The 22,859-nt window shown below is 27.5% G+C and overlaps 1 protein-coding gene and 1 long non-coding RNA gene across 4 annotated transcripts in view; one reads left to right on the top strand and one right to left on the bottom strand.

Moving 5' to 3' along the window:
• The window catches only part of LOC107998619 (terminal nucleotidyltransferase 5C), a 131,649-nt gene that overhangs the window by 108,510 nt on the left and 280 nt on the right, over nt 1-22,859 (bottom strand). For 2 of the 3 annotated variants that reach the window (XM_062073472.1, XM_062073473.1), the window contains exon 2: nt 18,740-19,093. In XM_062073472.1, the coding sequence (XP_061929456.1) occupies nt 18,740-18,883 (144 nt within the window). In that variant the 5' untranslated portion in view covers nt 18,884-19,093. Of the gene's footprint in view, nt 1-18,739; nt 19,094-19,224; nt 19,600-22,859 lie in introns of those variants that run through there. The other variant, XM_028667106.2, reaches the window with a different exon arrangement.
• LOC133665929 (uncharacterized) lies at nt 1,351-22,592 on the top strand. The gene is made up of 3 exons (XR_009829392.1): nt 1,351-1,623; nt 3,325-3,364; nt 21,433-22,592. It is a non-coding gene; the product is annotated as an uncharacterized LOC133665929 (long non-coding RNA).

The raw sequence follows: 22,859 nt of genomic DNA on the forward strand, positions 1-22,859 counted from the left end.
ATACGTATAATTGGTCAAAGTGAAGGAGGAAAAATTATCGAATCGTTGAACGAGTGCATTCAAAATGAAATGGAAGCGATGTATAATCTATTTCATTATCAATATTTCTTTTTAACGATAATTCTTTTTAAACCATAATAATTAGTTGATTTATTTATGAAATACGAGTGATGATTTATATAATATGTACACGATTTTTGTCTTTTCAAAATTTAGTTACAATAAATTTTCTGCGTTGCACTCATGTTTTTATTTTATACGAATAAAAGTTAGTTAATAATAAAAATAAAAAATTATATCTTGAATATTTTTTTTGACACGAATTATAGCGTTTATCGAAAACTAAATCAAAAATTCATCTACGTGGAATAATTTTTGTTTTTAATTCAAGGAATAATTAATACAAAGGAAAATTGATAATTAAAAATTGAGACGCTAAGATAAATCATTCGATTTCTAAATACGTTTAAAACATATCTTGGTATAAAAATTAAAAAATTTATGATATATAATTATATCAAAAAGAATATTTCAGACGAGATTTATTTTATTCAAAGAAGAAATAATTTAAATACAATTAAACGTATTTTCATGGATAAAAATATTATTATATGTGTAAAAAATATAAAGATTTTATAATAAAGAATCACATATGGTTTGAATTTATCGATCGATACTACAAACTATATACTTTTTTAACATAATGAAAGTATATCACTGCAAAATAATTTGTGTTAAACTAAATAGAAATCAATTTAAAAATAAACGCATTCGAAAAAAAATATTTTATTTAAGAAACAAATAAAAACGAAATTAATATAATACGAAAAATGAAAAAAAAATTTTTTTAAAAACATTAATTTTATTCATCGTCAATTTTTTTTAAAGATAAAATAGGAGAATATTTGATATATATATATAAAAATATGTATTTTTAATATATATAAAAAAATATAAACAAAATAGTGAATAAAAATATAACTGTGAATTTTGTAAGAAAGAATATCTTTCTTACCTTTACGATAAATTTTAAAGTGAATAAACAATTTTTTAATATAAATAGTTTAGTACCATTTTATAATATCTTTCTACATCGATAGATAAATTAAAAGTTATATGATTCTATTAAAAAAAAAATTTTAATCTTTTCGATGTATGTACTTATTAGCAAAATAAATATTCCACATTTAAAACATATTTCGAATAACGAAAAATTTGAAAAATTCATTTATAAATTAAAATGCATGATTCTCTATTACAAAGATAAAATATTATTCGTTATTCAAAATCTTTTCCATTGATGAATAACTAATTCTACATAATCTCTTTCCACAAATGAATAATAATATCGTTTTCTTGATATTTTGGTATTTATACAGATTTTTCATTCCATGAGATATTCATTTTAATCGTCGACATAAGGATTCGTGCTAATGTATGCCACGTGTAACACGCGTGATTTGGATAACAATGTTTGAAAACATTATCGTATCACGATAGCTACATTTGCAAATCTGTAGTCAGGAAATAAATTAGTATGGGCTCGAACCGGCTCCAGCAAGGTCGGCAAAACAGGGAATATCGTCGCTTTGGCAAGTTCCAACGGAAACGGAGTTTTTGACGGTAAAATATTTACAACGAGTCTAAAATAATAGTAGAAATTCGATTATTATATTTTAAATTTATTATATTGTGAGTAATGTTGTTTTAGAATTTAATTTTAATAAAAAAATAATAATAAATATTTACACTTATTTTTAACCTATAACGCATTTCAGATATATAGTTATATACTAAAAATACTGGTTTAAATGTTACGTGATTTTAATTTATAAAAGTGCTACACGATTAACGAATTAAAAATTGGTAGAAAAATTGTTAATGTCGATTCGTTATTTGTTATTTTTGCTGTATGTAATCGAACATTATTATCACGGAAAAAAAGTTTTTTGCAAATTGTTGATCATTTATATATCTATTAAAATTTTACCTTACCTTTTAATTTAATTCAATATAAATTGCTATGGAAATAATAGCGATAATTCAATTAAACTGAAATTTTATAATAAATACGTATATTAAGATCTGTATTATACACGATATACATGTAGATTATCTTAAAAAATGTGGAAAAATCTGTCTTAAGATTCCTGAGATAATTTAATTTTCAAGCAATATTTTCCTTTGCAAAAACCTTCGTTACGGCTTTGAATTATTAACAAAAACGTTGGCCAATCACGGAGCATATAATCTAGTCGCGACGGTAATGATGGCTACGTGCCGCCGTCGAAAATGAACAAGTTCATCGTATATTAAAAAAAAAAAGAAACGAACATAGAACAAGAATTTGTTTATCGATAAAGACACTATATCGAATTACATCGCCAACAATAAATAAATTATAAAACTCGACACACTTTTCTCGACAGTTGGTTTGACTTGTTCGTATTTGGTTGGCGGCACATACCCAACGCTACCATCGTAGTGTGACTTTGTGATTCAAACCAAGTTTAACAAAAGTTTTTATAATCGCAAAACGCAAGTATTAAGTTGTATATAAATTTTAATGCTCAATAGCTATGAAAAATATTTCCAGTTGAAAAAATATATAAAATATAAAAAAAAATTGATTTTATATATTTAAGGAAATTTTAAATTTTTCTTGTAAACTAGAATACTAATATAAATATTTTTGCAACTGATTATAATTACGCATCTTATAAAAATAATACATAATCTATGTTTAAAGTTTTGAATTGTAAAAATTTCATCTTTTCAAACTACAAATTTTACGTCACAAAAGGCTTAATATTTTGCCTTTTCTTTAGACATTGAAATAATTTTAATAATTCCAGCGATCTCTGATAATTTCAATTTTAAAATTGAAAGACAGAGAATATTAATAAATTATGGCATGCAAAGAGTTATTGAATATTCATTAATTATTTTTTTTATCTTTAAATACTTATCATCCTCGGTAAAGAAATTGCTCGAATATTTACTAAAAGTTCACACCTATTTCTCCTAAATTAAAGTATCCACGAAGACTTATAAACGAAACCAGATCTGCTCAAGTATACATTACAAGTTCCATTTCGTTATTTTTAAGAAAAGGAATAAACTCGCGAAATAGTCATGCAACTGGTTTATTCGAGACAATGCGTTATTGCAATATTATTTCCATGCAAAACAACATTTTCTCGTATATCACGAAAAGGTAAATGGAGGATGATCATGAAAGGTAATACGAGAAAGGATTTTAAAAATCATGATGTAATTATTTCGCGCTTTCACTCCGATTTCATTATTATCCAATGCTCTCAGGATATCGAATGACTCGAGCCTCGGCAATGTGTTCCACTAGGTAAGTAAACCAATTATTATCCAATCATCCTATGAAATCCACTCGTTATACCATGCTTGTTCAACAATTTGTTTGCAATCCATGATCTTAAGTGGTCGTAAAAAAAAAACTGGCTAGTCTGCTCATATTATTCCACTCTCTTATTCCCCACACTTTTTCCTGGTGGGATAAAATCTGTGACTCTTTTCATCTTTTCGTTTCTATTCATCAACTGTGAATATTACGCCCCCTTAAATGGTAGAAACGTTTTCTTGCGTTCTCTGCTTCCCAGACAATTTTACGAGGCAAGATTAACGTTAGAAAAATTAGATTCAGATTTAATGGATGTAGGCAATTTTTAAATCTTTAACGAATCGTTTATGTTATCGAATTATTGTCCAAGTCGAAACGAATAATCTTCGAACCAACCATTGAACGAAATATTTTTTCGAAGAATCACTTCAGTGGATAAGAAAAAGTTCACACGAATATATATCTCATTTGATCTCGTTTTCGAGTTACGGCTCTATCGAAAGAATACTTATCTCGCTCTTTAGAAACGAAATTCGATATCGGAATGGAAAATTTACAATGGAATATTTACAATTTATTCATAAAATTCACTTCAAGTATCAGGATCATTAATACTTAATTATATAATTTAAAAGTCCTTTAAATATCTATTCATACGTATCTCAATGATGCTTTATCTACTTTTATTTTTATACAAATTTAGCAAAAGGAAATTGAACGTTAAAATATTAAATTAATATCTCTACTCGCACATAATTACGCATCTTCACTCTTTTCGAGAGAACGTGCATATTTATCGCCAATTTCGACACTCTTCTCATTATGAGTTTAATTACTCCCCATCTGGAAATGGAAATAACTAGCGCCCCGACTCCCTTAATCATTTCCACAAATCGATGCGGCTCGAGCTATGCGCGAGTTACGACGATGCAAACTCTCCCATGGGATCAATGGGTCATTGCCCCATGAATACAGCATCAGTGCTGGCCAGCAGGAAATAGTATGGACTGTACGACCCGGTATAGAAAGTATTACCCGATTCTTGTCACGAGATAAATAATTCCGCGTAGCAAAATCATTGCGAAACATGAAAATCCCTAGACGAATTTCCACGATTGTATTTGAAAGATTTGAGAAATTTTTCACATTTTTGCGTATAAAAAAATTTATGTGCGAAATTAAAAAATATAGAAATAAAAGTTGAAGCATATTTGCAAATTTCACCATGCCACGACCAACGTGAATCGTTTGCACAGGAAATAATAAAACGATTCATACGATATTGGAGATATTGATTCTAGAAACGTTTCCGGATCGATAGATATGCTTCGAAGATTGTGTATCATTAATACAATGGATAACTTGTATTTGTAAATAATTATGGCGGCTTTTTCATTAGAGTAAAGTTATGTACGAGACGATATCTTGTAAAACGATAAAAGGGAAAAAATGTACGAAAATCATGCGATAAATGTAGAGTTAATTTTATTACGTTTAAAAATTAGTTTTCAAAAATAATAAATTAAACGATAAAATTTTATTTCACATTATTTTTTATGCGTATAATAAGTTTTGAAATTTACTCGTATGCGATCGAAAAGTCAATTTCGTTTGTATTTAAAAATTTTTCAAACTTGTTTTTCTTTTTTTCGAAATGAAAAAAATTGTATTTTATTTTTTTCTTATCTTTTCACAAACAATTACCTTATACCTTATATATTTGTACGCACTTCCACGTATATTTAATAATGTCAAAGGAAAATATTTGTTCGTGATTTTTTAAATAGAATAAAAAATATTAAATATCGATGCAAATATTGAAATTATAACCGAAAGAAGAATTTGTTTTGAAAACGTTTAAAATAATTTTTATCGATACATTCTTCTCAATAACGAGTTTTTATTGTTCCCTTTAGAATGACAATTATGTCTTATTGAAAATAATTTTTCTTAGAATGTCCTTCTAAATATAATTGAAATAGAATACAGAATTCTTTTATGATAAATTCAATTATTTCTGCTTATATAATAATAATATTGTTTGACAGAAATAATACAATCTAATTCAAATGAATCATAATGAATATTTAATTTGAACCGAAACGAAATTTATGTCAGTGTTTACAATTTATAAGAAACATTATACAGAGATTGTTATAAGAAATATATTTAATAGAGAATAGTTTATTAGAATATTTTCTATAAATAAATGTAGTAAAATTATGGATAAAAAATTATTTTGAGTATTTATCAAAATAAATTTTTCCATCATAATCATTGTTTCATTATTCACGTTACTTTATTTTTATGAATTGAATTATTAAATTCAAGGTTATATGAAAATCAACAATGAAAATAATATATAAAGATCATAATTTTATTTTAAAAAAATAGCTCCACGCAAATAATTCCAAAGAAATAAAAAGAAAAAATGGAACAAACAGAGAAAGAATACAATAATTCTAATATACTATAAATTTTCAGAAGAATCATGATTTTTAAATTTACTTAAGCAGAAGGTGAGACTCTTTTTTGAAATTAATTTACAGATTTTAAGTTTGTGAACCACTACGATCTGCATTTTCCAAATCGATCGAAAAATTTATCACGTTCTTCGAATGATTTTACACGAATATTTTGGATCCAAATCTTGGCCTACGTTATTTAAACATTGATGATAGAAATGGAGACAATTTACGTTTTAGACGCATGATAGAAAAAAATGACGAATATGTATCATACGTATCATATCGATCCAATTTTTGTTCTATTTAATAATTTATCTTTTTAAAGAGAAAATTTTTTATTTTGAACATTTTTTATTTAGTAATTTTGTTCTCTTATTTCTATACTAATGAGTTCTGAGAATTGCTCAATGATAATAGTCTACGCTAAATTTATATTTCATGGATATTTTACTGTACGATAATACCCGCTTATACGCTACTAAAACGAAATAAATTCAAAACAGTATATTTATTTTCAACCTACTCTTCATTATCGACCTTCGATTATCATTTATTCCTTTAATACGATATGGGATAGTACTTGAAAAAATAAGAAATTTCTTTGCTCGAATGATATAATGATAAATTTAGAATTGATTTCTATTTATTAGATTGTTTAAAAAAAATGTAAATATTAAAGTTATTTTCAAAAGTAAGTTTTTAATATTCTAAACATAACTTATGGATATAATATATACTTTTTATTTAAAAGAAAGATTTAAATTTAAAAAATAAAAGATAAGATTTACAAAAGTTTTGTTATTCGTGCCATTGAGTAATAATTTATTTTATAAATAACAGTTGTAACGAAAAAACATGTTACAATTTTAATTACTAAAATGTAATAATTAATAATTAAGAATGATTTGATAAAATTTTTCTATAAATATACAAACTGATCCCATTTGAAATGAATCATCAATTATTAATTACAATTGTCTTCTAAATTATTTATTATTGAAATAAATGTTTCAAGTAGAAAAAACTCATTTTATGGCATATTATTTTGCAATAGTAAAAAATTTTATTTAGATGAATGTCTTTTAGAGATTTTAAGATGACTTTTTTTCAAGGGGTCATCATAAGAAGCGAAGTAATTTTTATTTGAAACATTTTTTCCAATGTCGAATATTTTTCAAACGATTGCACTTTACAAATGACACTGAAATGGTAACAAAACTACACAATTTTATAGATTATACTAAAACAGCAGATGTAGAATAATAATGATTAGCAAACCTTCATGAAACATTTCATTATCAAGTTATCAAAATTAACCTATTTCATAGAAAAGAAACTATTCAAATTATATATATTATAATATTACCATATAATATATAAATATAAAAATATATATATATATATTACTATTATTTTTATATAATATTATTTATAATATTATTTTTATATATAACAGTGTTATTTTTGATTTTTGAATATTTTAAACGATTGCACTTTACAAATGACACTGAAATGGTAACAAAACTACACAATTTTATAGATTATACTAAAACAGCAGATGTAGAATAATAATGATTAGCAAACCTTCATGAAACATTTCATTATCAAGTTATCAAAATTAACCTATTTCATAGAAAAGAAACTATTCAAATTATATATATTATAATATTACCATATAATATATAAATATAAAAATATACAATTTTATAGATTGTACTAAAACAGCAGATATAGAATAATAATGATTAGCAAACGTTCATGGAACATTTCATTATAAAATTATCAAAATTAACCTATTTCATAGAAAAGAAACTATTTAAAGTATATATATTACTATATGGTATAATATTACCATATAATATATAAATAAATATATAAATATACAAATATATATATATATATTACTATTATTTTTATATATAATAATGTTATTTTTGATTTTTGAATATTTTAAACATTTCAAATGACAGTAAAATGATAACAAAACTACACAATTTTATAGATTGTACTAAAACAGCACATATAGAATAATAATGATTAGCAAACCTTCATGGAAGATTTCATTATCAAAATATAAAATTATCAAAATTAACCTATTTCCCTTATATAGAAAAGAAACTATTCAAAATATATTATAATATTACCATATAATATATAAATATACAATTATTTTTATATATAACAGTGTTATTTTTGATCTTTTAAACATATGATTTAAAATTGAAGGATAAAAATTTGTTTATAATTTTGAATATTAAAAAAATAATTTTACCATCTGAAAAAAATATATTTAAAAGGATTATTTTTTTTTCTAGTTAAAATGAAAAAAGAGGAAGAAAAATAAATCGATGGAATATAGTTTTCGAGGTAGAATTTTTAAACAAATATGAAGTCAGAAAAATAATGTCTTAATCTCTCCTTTCTCTTTCTTTTCCCTTTCACTCCCAATTTCACGTGAATTATACTTTAATTTGAATAAAATCGAGTAAAAAAGATATCGAGGAAAAAAATGATTAATTCGATGTAAAATGACCGTAAGAAAATTCAAATATTCAAAAATCTTTTGCTGTTCCTTTCAAACAAGAAGAAAATAAAATTATCTTTATCTCTTCGTTAATTTGTTTATACCTCTATAATGATAATTATTTACAGTGAGTTACTATAAAATATCCATAAAATTTATTCAAAAAAGCAAAATTTTTTTATAAAGATGGCATAAAATTTAAATATTTATTATAAATACAAATACGTGAACAAGAGGTCTGATGTACAATTTTTTTGTTGAATATTTCTGATAATTTTTATTCTCTAACAATTCATTGACAGCGCAAATATTATCGTTACTCGATCCTGTTAATCTAAATTTTACATCTAAACGTTAACGTTCCTATGGATCAATTATGATCAAGATTTAAAATTTTTTTAAGATCATAGAACTCATCTACGAATACCAATTACGAATCATGCAATTATGAAATCAAAAATATATCGTGCTGTTTAAAAAGATAATTTTTTATATCTAGAAAGAAATATCTCTTCAAAATTTTAACTATTATAATTTGTAGCGATTCAAAATAGATCAACTTTTATTTAATAATTTGTCGTTACGAGATTGGTTTCTATCTATAATAAAAATAAAATTAATTGTAGGAAAGGACTTTAATTTTTAAATTATTTATAAATGAATTAATTAATAAATTTATTATTTTAGCGTAAAAGTGCATTAAATTTAGAATTTAATTGTATTAATTTTTAAGTTAATGGATAATAATTTGAATTTTAATTAATTTACCGATTTTAAAACGAAATAAAGTATTTTATTTTCACACAGATATATAATTCGAATGACGCATCTTAAATAATCAAATTGTTTTAAAAACGAATTGTTTTTACTTTTAACGTAAAGTATATCGCAAATATTTAAAAAACTGTCATAAGAAATAGCAAAAAATAATTTATAAATAAATGTACATTTTTATACGCTATATGATTTCAGATTTTGCTGAAAGCGGGTAATAGTTACGGTAATCTTGGAATCATAAAACGTCGAAAGAATTCTCTGAATTTTAGTCAGGAACGATGATTTGTCTCGATTATATCAGAGAGTTATTTGGTTACGCAATAAAGTTACGTAAAACAACTAAAAAAATGTATCTTAATTATACTCGAGAATATAGCTCGTTGATTTTAAACAAAAATAAATGTATCTATAATAATACACCTATAAATAAACAAATAAATATCTAACTTGGTATATTCGCTTAAGTATTGTTCGACAAATTGTGGCATAAAAGTAGTAAATTCTTCGTAAAAAGAGATCCACTTTTAAGTTACGAGAAATAATTTCTCCACACTTTACGAAAAAAAAAGAAAAGAGAAAAAGTTATTCGATTCTCTTGTAAAAATAAATGAAAATTATTTGTCTCGTACGACGATTCGTACACGAATAATTCTTGACGCAAAATCCACCGTTGCACTTTTTCATTTTCAGAACTTATAAAGTACTGTAATATCAGATAAAGTGGAAAAGAATTGAAATTTTGAATAGCACGTTTCCGGTATAATAAAATGACCGATTAATAAGGTTATCGCGATATCTGCACGATAAATGAAACCGTGCTTCGTGGCACGTAAATCGTAAATTAATTATGTAACGAGGAATCATTGCGAAGAGAGAAGGTCGAATTATTTCTTTTTAATTTTTGTAACTATCTATTATTCATCTACATTTTATTTAGAAAGAATCACGATAAAAATTATCTAATGGTACTTTTTTTTTTTACTTTAGATTTTGCACTTGGAACTGGAAATGTGAGAAAAATAAAAATTTATTCATCACTTCGGATTAGTCATTATTTATTTGTATTTATAATATTAACACTTTTCTCGAATTAGTTTATAATAATTTAATTTTACATTAAATTTTATATTTGTATATATTTCAATTTAAATATTTAAAATTGCAGAATGTACCATTTTATCGAAAATATTGCGATGTTATTTAATAAAATTAACGTTGATAAATTTAAATATCGAAGAGTGCTTAGACAGAGTGATTAAAAAGAATTCCGACAATATTTTAAGATTTTAAAAGTAATCGTGATTTTCGACGGAAGCAAATTAACGAAATCGAAAGAAAGAAAGTTCGTATCGCGAAAACGATATTAGTTTCACCTACTAACACAATTAACGTTCGAAACGATGCTCGATTTTCGCGAGATGCGGCACGCTACTTTCATCCACGCCCAGAAATATCCTGACCTTAACTAGCGCGCTATTCTATGCGATCCTCTTCGCGCATTTGACCGCGGGCTTCTATTTTCGCGAACGGTCACACGAGTGGCATCGCCTCGTTCCTCGACACTAATTCCACTCGTAGGAACGAGAGTCGACGCTCCAACGATCGATTTTTCGAGCGAGCTGCGAAAGTGAAAGCGCTACTCGATCTTTCTTCTTGAAAAGATGAGATCAAAGACGGACCGTTCGATGAATTCGGTGCAAATGTAAAGATGATTTAATTAATGGAGGAGGCTGGAGGCAAGGAGAGAGTGCAATGAGGGATCGCTCTTAATTAAGAAGGTTGATAACGGGAATATATATCGAATTGTTTATATTTGAATGGATCACAAGAAACGACATCCAAGTTTTGTAAATTTTCGTTATATATTTCGTTATCGAATAATCGTTGAATAAACAAAATATACGGATAAAATTAATTCAAATTTTCATGAATTTTGATTATTGTACGTATATTCTTCAACGTTAGCTGATAAACGTTTGACAATGATATTAATATAATAAAAAATGATTAAGAGCAAAGATAGAAAAAGATTGTAAAACAATAAAGTATTTTTTTAATGGCTTTAAATACCACGTAAAAAAACATACAATAGTAAAAAAGACATAAATTCAGGGCACTGATATTTAGAAATTTAAAATTATAAAATCGCTAGATTAAAATATTAAAATTACTAAAATTCCTTAATAGTAAAAAAGAAAAGATTGCCATAAATAGAATGATCTTTATTCGTAAATGAATGAATTTATTGAAAGAAAGATGTATTATAAAAATTTTGCATGATTTTACCATGATTTTATTTATCTCTTAATATTAATAATAATAAAAAAATATATTTTTTGAACCAAATAAGTTTTAAATCATCTAAAGTTCTACGCATTTAAAAATAAACTCCTACATATTTATAAATGTGTGTAACAGTTGGTTGATTCGTATAATATCTTACAAAAAAATGATCGATCAAACAGAAATGTCCCATTTAAATGAATCCACTCAAATATTTATTTATAAACTATTTATAAAAACATGTTCCAAATAAAAGTTTAATAATTTCAGAAGCACATAATTTTGTTTATAACAAAATTACGAATGCAATTTCATTATCAACGTTCGTTATCATCGCGTAGTATTCCAAATAACCGTAATGATATAATCATAGGATAAGAAAAAGAAATTCCAGGAGAAATTCCATAGAATTCTTTTCCAAAATCCGACAATCTTACATTTCTTCTTATGAATATACGTAAAAAGTGTACGATATACATAAATTTAAAGCAGAACATTGAAGAATACAAAAATTTTCAGAAAAATGTTGGAAAGAATCGCTTAAAAATAGAATAAAGAAGAATATACGTGCGAACGTTTATTTTAAGAAAGTGATACAACTTTGAAGCATTCAGATCCAAATAATTTCAACGATATTCTTTATACGAAGTGTCGATAGCAACAATGAGAAGTATTTGCAAAAAGTTATACGAAAAACGATTATTCGGGCGTCTCTTGAATTCTGAAATATTTTCAGGAATCATTTTTCTGGAAACTCTTGGATTGCTCGCTAATAAACGGATAATTAAAACTAATGATCGAGAGGCTATCGTGGGATGGCGATCAAATACGACGTTAATGAAACAGGGAAAGAGATGGATATTAATGGACAGACTGTGACGTTGGATTATGCCAAGGAATCGCGTCACTTGATAAGGCTGAACTCCATTTAAAGCCCGTTGAATTCGCAACGGCGAGCCGTGGTTGCTTGGGTAAACCAAAGCGGTTCTACCTTTCGCTTAACCTTTTCTTCGTTCTCGTTACTTTCACGTACGATCACCGACCCTCATTCTCGGTGACAAAACGTTATTCTATTTAAAGATCAGTCCGGTTATCGATCTAGACGGGTAACTGTATCGAAGAATGTCTGCACGTGGGCGGTTTAAAAAAGTTTTTTCAACGTGGCAACAAAGTGGTTGGATCAAGCGTTGACGCAACGCGCCTGTTAAAATAAACGCTTCGTAGAGATAACGATTGACGGATGGAAGAGAAAGGTGACGTGTTGTTTGGGGAAAAAAGGAAACTCTCGATCGCTTTACAAAGTCGTTCTTCCTCTTCTTTGGAAAACGCAAGAGAAAATACGTTCGTGTTGGGAATCCTGCGTTGTAATAAAAAGAAATATTGCGCAAGATTTAAACGCGATGTTCGATTAAATATACGAAAACACCGATAATTACAAAGTTTCTCTTTCTCTTTCGTAGTCACTTCGTAGTCCTTTCTCCAATTCATCCTCGACGAATCATTACCTTTTTTTCGCGCCAACAAAATGAACGTCTCTCTCCAATCTTGGAAAGAAGAGTCGAGGAGTCGGTCGTTATCGTATGCCGATTATACACAGCAATCAAGCAAGGAATATCGAAGAAGCTTTCACTGGATCATCTTCTCAACTTCCGGTCACACTTTTTCTTACCGGTGCGTTCCACTTGAATGTATAACGTATGCATATACCGAAAGACGACCAACTTTGCGTTTCCGGCGCAACGTACACCAGGAATTTTAAACAGCGGACGAAAGGACCAATCACTTTCGGTCTTTTAAAGCGACACGTGATGAACGATTGGCGGTGGCCGAGGACATTGATCGATGCGTGCAAGAGAAATTATAGGTAGATTAATCCATTGATATTTCGCTTCAAAGGAGTTTGTTTGTTTACGATATGACGCCAAGTTGAATAATCTGAATGTCAAATTGAGTATTATCCCGAAATGAAATAAATATAATACATCTCAACGTGGAATAAAAATTTTTAATCGTAATAAAGAGCTGAATCGATATATTTTTCCAATTGCTTGCACAAATTTTGATCACTGGATAATAAACGACGTATATAAATAATTTGTCTTGACAGGACAATTTTTAATCCCGGTAAAATCTGAATTACTCTTTTGTATAATTGTATTAACCTTACGAAAATCTTTCTCGTGCAATTTTGAGAACCTTTTCTTCCACATATCGCGACAAACAACGTATTATTACATTCTATCGAGGAAAGATCGATCGATCGATCAAAAATTCTTGGTCAATCCTCGATGGAAAATCAGAAAAATATCATAATCTTATGCGATAAGTTCCCTGAACGTGACGTATTCTTGAAACAATAAAAGGTTACATCGTATAGGATATAAAAATGTTATTTCAGGGTAAGTTACGTAATCGTTCAGCGGCGCGATCGGCAGTCTCGAGTTAATTAATTCGACGACTTCAGAGAAGTTGAAACGGTTGGAATATTCGCGAACGTTATTAATAAAAGTTGATAAGTATACGATGAACACGAAAAACACGACCAGTTAGTTAAGCATCGTTCGTAACAGCTGTTCTCTGAATAAACACGTGAACATGTGTCTGTGTATGTGTGTGTGTGTGTATATATTCTGCTCGGTAATCGAAAATGTGTGAAGATCATTTTAGCAGCGGTTTAGTGATAAATTATAACCGAGATATACGTCCACCTTGAGAGTTCGTACGAGTCGTTATTTATCAGAATTAATCGAATTATTGATAAATCGAAAGATGACATAAACTAGAAGATTCGATTCATCATTCGGCAAATTATGTGAATATTATTACGTAGAAGAATATTATAAAGAAAATGAATTTATCAATTTATGATATATATAAGTTTGCGAATACAAAGAAATATTTTTCTTTTTTCCCTTTGCGTATAAAAGTAGGATTGTACACGATTTGAATTGTCATTTTTGAATTGGAACGAGAATTATATCTTTAACGATTGTTTCTTGCTTATTATTGAAAAGTTTGGAAAATAAATAAAGAATTTTTAGAGAAAATATTATTTCGCTCATTTGAAAAATGTTTTTTATATCGAAGATATATTTCGACGCTCTTTTCAATACGTATAAATCAGAAAATAATATTTTTGCCGACTCGAGAAGTTTCATTTCTATCGATCAATGCGAGCTGTTGATAACCTATGACACGGAGAAGTTGTTTTGATATAAACAAATTTTGCATTATCAATTTATTAAATGCACGCGAAAAAAAAAATAGGAGCAAAAATTTCGTGAAATTTTTTTACGAGATTATATTTTCACGCAGAAAGTAGTAAGTAGTATATTTAGATGAGGGGGAAAAAAAAAAAGTTTAACCTTTTCCGTAGTGAAACAATATCGATCGCAACCTTCTTCCGAATTTTAGGTAAATAAATGAAACTATTATTTAGAAAGTAAACTAACGAGACATACGAACGACATGATGCCTAAATGTAAATAGGTTTTTATCGGTTTACGTAAATATACATATTTTCAGTACTATGTTCTCTCGCTTGTAAATATCTTATCGTGAATATATTATCATAGATATACATATATGTTTAAAAAGTACCTGCTATAAAAAAATGGTGATTTTTAAAAGAATTTTTCCTCGTTATTAAACGTTTCGTATGAAAAAATATGTGTCAATTGATATTCTTAGAAAAAAATCAAAATTTACAATCTTTTCCTTTTTTTTAATCATCTACCTACTTAGTTAATAGAAACGATTTACAATAGAAAGAAAAAGAATGTGAGATAGTTTTTGTGTCTTTTTTTTATTTACAAATTTTGAATTAGATATGTACAAATAAATCGAACAAATGACTTTAAAAAATTTTATAACGAAATATGTTACGTAAATATAACATGTTGTCTTTTAAATTAGACGTATTAAAATTCGAATAGTAATTTTTAAGAAAAATTATATCGTAAAATTATGAATATATGTGATATTATTAATAAATTATTAACGATAACATTGGACAAGCATTGGATCCATAGTTTCGAAACATCTTTCTTCGGTGTTTGGCATCTGATTATTTATTAAAATATCAAGTGGTTCATATTATTATTATATAATTTCCTCATTCACGATCAAAAACACAAAATAATTGAAACCGCTATTACTATTCTGAAATAATAATTACTACACAATAATATATCTTCCTTAGGTAAAAATTGCAAAAAAATTTAGACTAAATTCATTGAAGTATATACGCTCAAAAAATTTCTTTCACAGCAGAAACAAAACATCTATCAAATAAAAAAATAATAATAAAAACAAAAAACGCAACTGTTGTAAAAGATTATTTTGATATTTATTTTATTTAATTTATTATTATTATTATTATTATTAAAAATTAAAAATCTTATCACTACATATGGATTAAAATCATGGTAAAATCTTATATTTCTATTATATTATGGTAGAAAAAATCAGCATCTCGATTGAGAATTAAAAAATAATTTTCAATTTTTCTTCTCCTAATATCGCACACACTTTTCTTCTTTTCAAAGCCTTTATCATTAAAAAAAGATTTTAATCTGTGAAAAAAATATTATACTTTTACAATTTTGTACAAGTTTTGCACTTTCAAACGATCAAAATATGTTCCATAAATATGAAGAAAATATTAATGATGGAATATATAAATAGATTTGTTTGTTGTTTATCATATTTAATATTATTCTAGTATCGTTATTTATTAATGTTTATCTTACATATTTTGTATATTAACGTTGAATAATTAATTGTAAGAAATAATTTTTTTTTCTTTTTTATAAAATCGAAATTAATTTATCATCGTAGGATTTTTTAAATTAAAATATATCGCTTTGAAGTTACTTTTATTATGGATAAAATTAATTCTATATTTCCATTATTTTAATCTCCTTAACTTGAAAAAAAAAGTCAGAATGTTTATGAATTTCTTTTTTATCGTTAAAAGTGATCAAAAGAAATATAACTTTATAACTTTAAATTCATGTTTCAATCTAAAGAGTCTTGTGATGACAAATCAAATTCATAAAAAACTAAAAATAATAAATATGTTTTTATCCGGAATATAAAATAAGAAAAATAATAAAAAAAAAAGTATACTATTTTCAAGCTTTCTCAATTGAAATCTTGTCTTAATGATGAAATGAATGAAATAAAATTTTTTTTAAACAAAAACTAGCATGATATTGTTAAAATTGAAAAAATCATTAAGCATTTATTACAAATTTTTATTTTATTTTAAAATTTATACTTTAAAATAATCAAATCCTGCATTTTTTTATATTTTTCGTTATTATTTATTTCTCCGTATACGCTCCATATACAATAATTTGAAGTAAAGATGTATCAACTTCAATGAACATTGCACACATGCTGTTTCTGAACATTTAGAACAATTAAGGCGATCGTAACGGTAATGAATGATCAATGATTATACAAAACATTAGAAAAAATTTTTCTCAGCTAAAAAATAACTTCAAATATAAATATTGACACGCTGCAATATTTATAAAATTTTTCTAGAAAGAAATTAATATAACAAATATACAGATGAAGATATCGGCTTTGTAACTTTTTCTTACATTTTCTCGAATAATCGACGTAATACAACATTATACTTAGTCGTTGTATTATTCCATATTTATAAAAAAAAAAACATATATCGATATTTACCGTGATTTCCTTTTCAATAGTATTTAAACAAATTCTCTTTTGCGCACGATCGATTAGTTATCGTGAAAACCATTTGTAAAATTTAAGACCGATCCATCAAAATTCGAATATATAAATATCGAATGCATGGAAAAAAATGTAATATTGACGAAACAATTTGTCAATATAGATAAATATTATGTGGATTAATAAATGCTAGAAAAAAATTGCAGAGAAAATAATGAAAAAAAAAAAATTGTAAAAATAAAAACACACTTGCGATATTATCTTCTTTCTTTTGCACATACCCGCCAATTATCAAGAAAATTATTTCTAACGTCATAAGCAACTAACATTATCATAAACTTAATACAAAAACATAATTTGTTCAATATCAGTTTGTTTTTTTACAGTTCGTTTTTTACAATTATCGTATGCTCGATGTCATATCACAATGCCAACAATTTAAAATTCGAAGCCAAACATAGATACATACATAATTGCGTAATTTATATCACATTCTAATGGGTTCTAACAGAATTCGAATTCTTGTACATGACGGTATCGAGAGAGCAATGTCGCATCCTACACAATCCGCACCTTGTCTCAGGCGTGTCGACCAATCGATACTCGTGCCATTGCTCCGGAAGTGATCCTTCTGATTCGAGACGGCCAGTTAAAATGACGTCATTTCGAACAAAATAAGATTAAGAGAAATTATCACGTGGGTGTATGTAACGGAAACATGAGCTCGTTAAAAAGCTTCGAGAAGGAAGTATGTTTCATAATCGACTAATACTATTACTATCTTATCAACTCGAAATAGACCAAATCGATCGATTTTACGAATCGACTTTGTACGTGTAATATTCTTCTATATGACATCGTTTGTACAATGCTTGTCGATCAAATATTTTTTTATTAGCTTTCGTAAAAATGAATTTATTGCTCGCGAATATCGAATACATAAAGGTGAAACGACAGTTATTTGTTAGTTGGAAATATTCAACGGGTTGTAATAGTGTAGTAAGAGAAAAAATGTATCACGTGTTTAAAAACACCTTTCGTTTTAAACGGAAAAATACGGCAAATTAATATATTCCAGAACAGTGATTGGCCAACACCCTAGATCACGTATGGACACCCGTTATGCTAATTTAATATATATCATTTTGTATAAATTCGCTGCTTATCGCAAGCACTCTTACCGACCAATTATACAGCCGACACGCATAATTCATCTTTCGGAACACAACGTTTTCAGAATCGGCAATGACATCGATCAAGTTTTACATCAGAACGTTACAATGAGTATCGAAAATCATTACATTACCGAACACTGTATCGCGAATAAATTTTGCATATCATTACGCGATATTTAAATTCACGACACAATTGTCCACGAACTAGTCGGTTCGCCATAATTCGAATCGATCGAACGTACGCGCTCGTCGAAAAGATGCGAAACTTCCGTTTTAAACCTTTTCCTTTTGGGTTAATGACACCCACGACGTCGGCGCACGCTCGAAATCGCGTGTGCGAAAGACTATATCGAATAATAGAGCTCCAACGACACATGAATCAGCATGATTTGCACATAAACGCAAGTTTCAAGTTACGTAAGCTTACCTGCATTAAAGGCAGAACCTGGCCAAGATTGACGGATCTGTTCGTTGCTTCTTTCCTGGATGCCGACTCGTCCTTTGTCTCAATCTTCATTTCCGTCTCTCGGTCCGATAATCGCTTTTCAACGTTACGGTTCACTTCCTCCATGATAGAAATAATAATCTCGCAAAATAAAAGCTGATAATCTCACCACTTCTTTTGTCGTCGTAAGAAAGCGAGCAATGTGTCCGAAGTCTAGGTTAATAAGCGATGATCGATCGATTCACTCTCGAACAGAGAAACGGTTCCGGAATGTTCTTACAGCGGAATACTCTTGGAATTCACACTTTTAACGTAACTCGTTGAAACTCGGACTTACTGTAACGTCACGTGGTCAGGAACAGGCAAGAAAATCAAGCCAAGCAGACGAAACGTTCATATATGTATATATATAGATATATATATAGATGTATATATCTATATATATATATATATCTATATACGCACACGGTAAAGGGAAAATTGGGAAAACTTTTTAACACGACACGTGTGTACACGAGCCGTGCTTACGCTCGAGATTTACGATCAAACAAGTTAATGACGATTACGAAAAGAACAAGACAACCGGCGGGATTCGACACTGCAAGAATCTCGTGCTGCTCCGTCCCGGCGTGATGTCGCCCCACCCGACTCAAGTCGTACGCCGCGTAACTATCCCCACTACTAGCGGAAAGCTGCACGTCTGCCCGAAATCACCCGAAAGCTACCGGCGTCGTCGTTTCAACGGAACCAGCGCCACCGGCAACGCGGAAAATGCAAACGTTGCCATGCGACGCAACGCTTTTCTCGCGAACTAATTTTCGCTCGGTCTCTACCACCAATTAACTCTGTCCTATACACTGGACACGATAGTATATACGTTCGACGAACCCGGTGAATGCGTACAGATGTGCAAGTAAGAGCGCTACAGTTTCGATATATTTTACGCGTAGTAGTTTGCTTAAATCTTAAAAATGAGATGTTATAAGATGATTTAATTTATTAGTATTTAATTCGAATTGGAAATAAACTTTGTTTTTAATTACATATAATACTGGTATCGGTTATCGAATATTTTTAGAAAATAAGTAGAATTAATAAAAATTTTATTTATCATTTTATTTATTAATTATCATTAATTGTAAATTAAACTGAAAAAAGTCATTTCGATTACCATTCATGTGACTATATTTACAGATTTTTTAGGAATATTTATTAGTTATTTGTCGTAGTTAATAATGTTTTATTGCTTATAATATATTATTTTGTTATCGTATATATTGGATATCTTAAAAAAATAGATTGAATTTTTTTCTTATCAATATGTAAAAATCCATTATATCATTTATTATAATGATATAATGCAATCATATTTTTTTTTTCGATAAACGCAAAAAAAAGAGGATTTCTCCAATATCTTATTTACCGTTTAGCTAAGTTCTAAGTTTAAAATACGAATCAATATACGTTAGTAATTTTTAAAAAGATCAGAAAAAGTATTTTTTTTTTTTTTTTTTTATAAAAGCATTTGAATAAGCTTAAGTACTTATCTCTTTATCAAAGAACGTTTAAATGACAAAATTTTCAAAGAATCACGCCACTCAAAGAGATATTACATAAAATTTTTAATTAAGATATCGAAGAGTCTCTACCTCAAATTATATAATATGAAATAAAATAAGATTGATAAAAATTTGAATAATTTTTATATTTTAAGAGATGCATTAAGATTATGGATTAAAATTATGGTAAAATTAGAATTACGTTATTTATTGTGACTATTGTATGTAAACATTTATAATAATTGATTCACGAGAAAAAATTAAATATTATATCTATATTCATATCACTATAGATATATTAATTATCACACAATATAATAATACAATACAACAATAATTAATAATTAGAGATTAAATTAATTTTCCGCCTTTCTTTTTTTTTTTTAAATCAGATAATATGATATAGAAATTTAATAATCGAATAATTCAAATAAATCATTATTGTATCATATCTTAAAAATTTTGTCGTGTAAATCAATATCGATATTTACGTATCTTATCAATTATTATCTTTATTTTTAAAATTAAATTTTTATTACTTGTAATTATACATTTATTTTTCTTAAAGACCAATTACAAACTTAAATACACTTCTCTCTTATTAAAAATCCCTTCCCACAAAAACTAAAAACTAGTTTATATTCGTTCGATAGTGCAATATCTAATCGCATTTCATGGAAAACATAAGCGACCGATCGCATTCCTTATCAACGATTCCCATTCTCTCAAACGCACCTTTCTTCCCAGTGTATTTAAATCGTAATATATAAAGTATATACATACGTATTAGAAGTGTCGATTAATACCGTTGATTAAGATTTAGTCGACGAGGATGGCGCCCTATAATTTTCCTTCGATGGATAAAAAAAAATCTGACACTTAATCGTCCACATCGAAATTCTTCCTCCTGTCAGTTCGATTATTTCGAAAAAAGGATTTCCATACAACTAAGAAGTCTTAAGATCATGCTGCGTTGATTTTGATCGGGATACTTTTTTCCCTTTTTTTTCTCTTTTCTCCGATACGATCGATTTACCATACATTATCATATTAATAAAATACACTCTCGGTCTATCGAGTAACTTTTTTCATTGAATCGAATATGTTTTCCTATAGACAATCCAGCTGTTACACGCCTGCACGCACCGGCTGAACCGAGCGGACAGACACGTTAAATGCCACTGCACCTTCGCTGCATTGCGTATCGGCCTCGTAGGTAATCAACTTCGCCCGCTTTTGTACATGGAAATTGCATCCCGCTTCGTGTAAAGCGAACATTCATTCGGGTACGAGTCGGAGAAAGTTATTTCCTATTTGCTTTTGCTGTTTATTTATTTGATGAAAAACGTAAATTGTTCGACTTTTGAAAGAAATTCCTGATAAAAATATCGTGATTGGAATAATAAAGAATTCGTTGCATCCAAGTATGTAATTCTAATAATTGTACAATTGTAGAATAACTAGTTTTCTGATTGAGAAATCAGCAATCTTCGATAAAAAGTAATTACCTAAAAAAGTAGTTAATGATAAGATTTTGACATTTTAAATTATTTAGGAGAAATATATTGACGAATAACGTAATACTGTTAAAATTCTTTTTACATTAGAATTTTCCAGAATGAAAATTCTTTTCTTATCGACTCTGCAACGAAGACAATAACTTTTACTTGTTTAAAATATCTAATTATTCAAAAGTTCTTGATAAATGGTAAAATATTCGAGAAATAGAAACTTTGCAAAGTTTCTGGATTCATAAAGCAGAAATGTATTGTTCGATAGATTATGAACTTTTGTTCTATCTTTATTATTCATAAAATCAATACTTTTTATAAATTTCAAGTAAATATAACTGAGATACAACTTGAGATACAACGATAATATAGAAATAATTCTTTTACTAACTTCTTTTATTATTATTTTTTTAATAATATTTGGTTTTTAAATTAACGAATATGAGTATGTTATAAAATATAAATAAATACAAGCATAATTTGCCAGATCAAACTCTCGTTTCTAATAAGTTTTCTCAATCTGTAGTAAAGCAAGAAGAAGGGGTATTTTGTTAATATTTCATTCGTTTCTTAAAAATATTACCATTTGTTCGCGAATTTTCCTCGAGATTTTATATTTTTACTCTTGTACAAGTACGAATGAGATAAAAAAGACTCTCTTTTATAATATTACATTATACATTAGATAAAATATTTCCATAAATTATTTTTATTATTCGTTGAAATCATTTTGCAATAAGCACGAATAAAAGACAATGAAAAATTTTAAAAGATTCTTTAAATTGGTTCGTAACCTCAAAGTCATGGCAAGTAAAAATTACGTTACGATAAGATAAAAAAGCAACTGTAAATTTTGAAAGCGTCGTAAAATATGTCACTGATCGATCGGTCCGATGGAATTTTTACGCACGTGAAATCGACATCCGGCTCGGGTGAGAAACGGGTGCTGCATCGTTTTAATAAAACGTCGTTATAATTCATAAAAATTAGCACGATACCGGTCGAACTCGAAACCAAATCGACATCGATTTT

This window comes from Apis cerana, linkage group LG4 (assembly GCF_029169275.1).
Source record: "Apis cerana isolate GH-2021 linkage group LG4, AcerK_1.0, whole genome shotgun sequence".
In the NCBI taxonomy this organism is placed as follows: Eukaryota; Metazoa; Arthropoda; class Insecta; order Hymenoptera; family Apidae; genus Apis; species Apis cerana.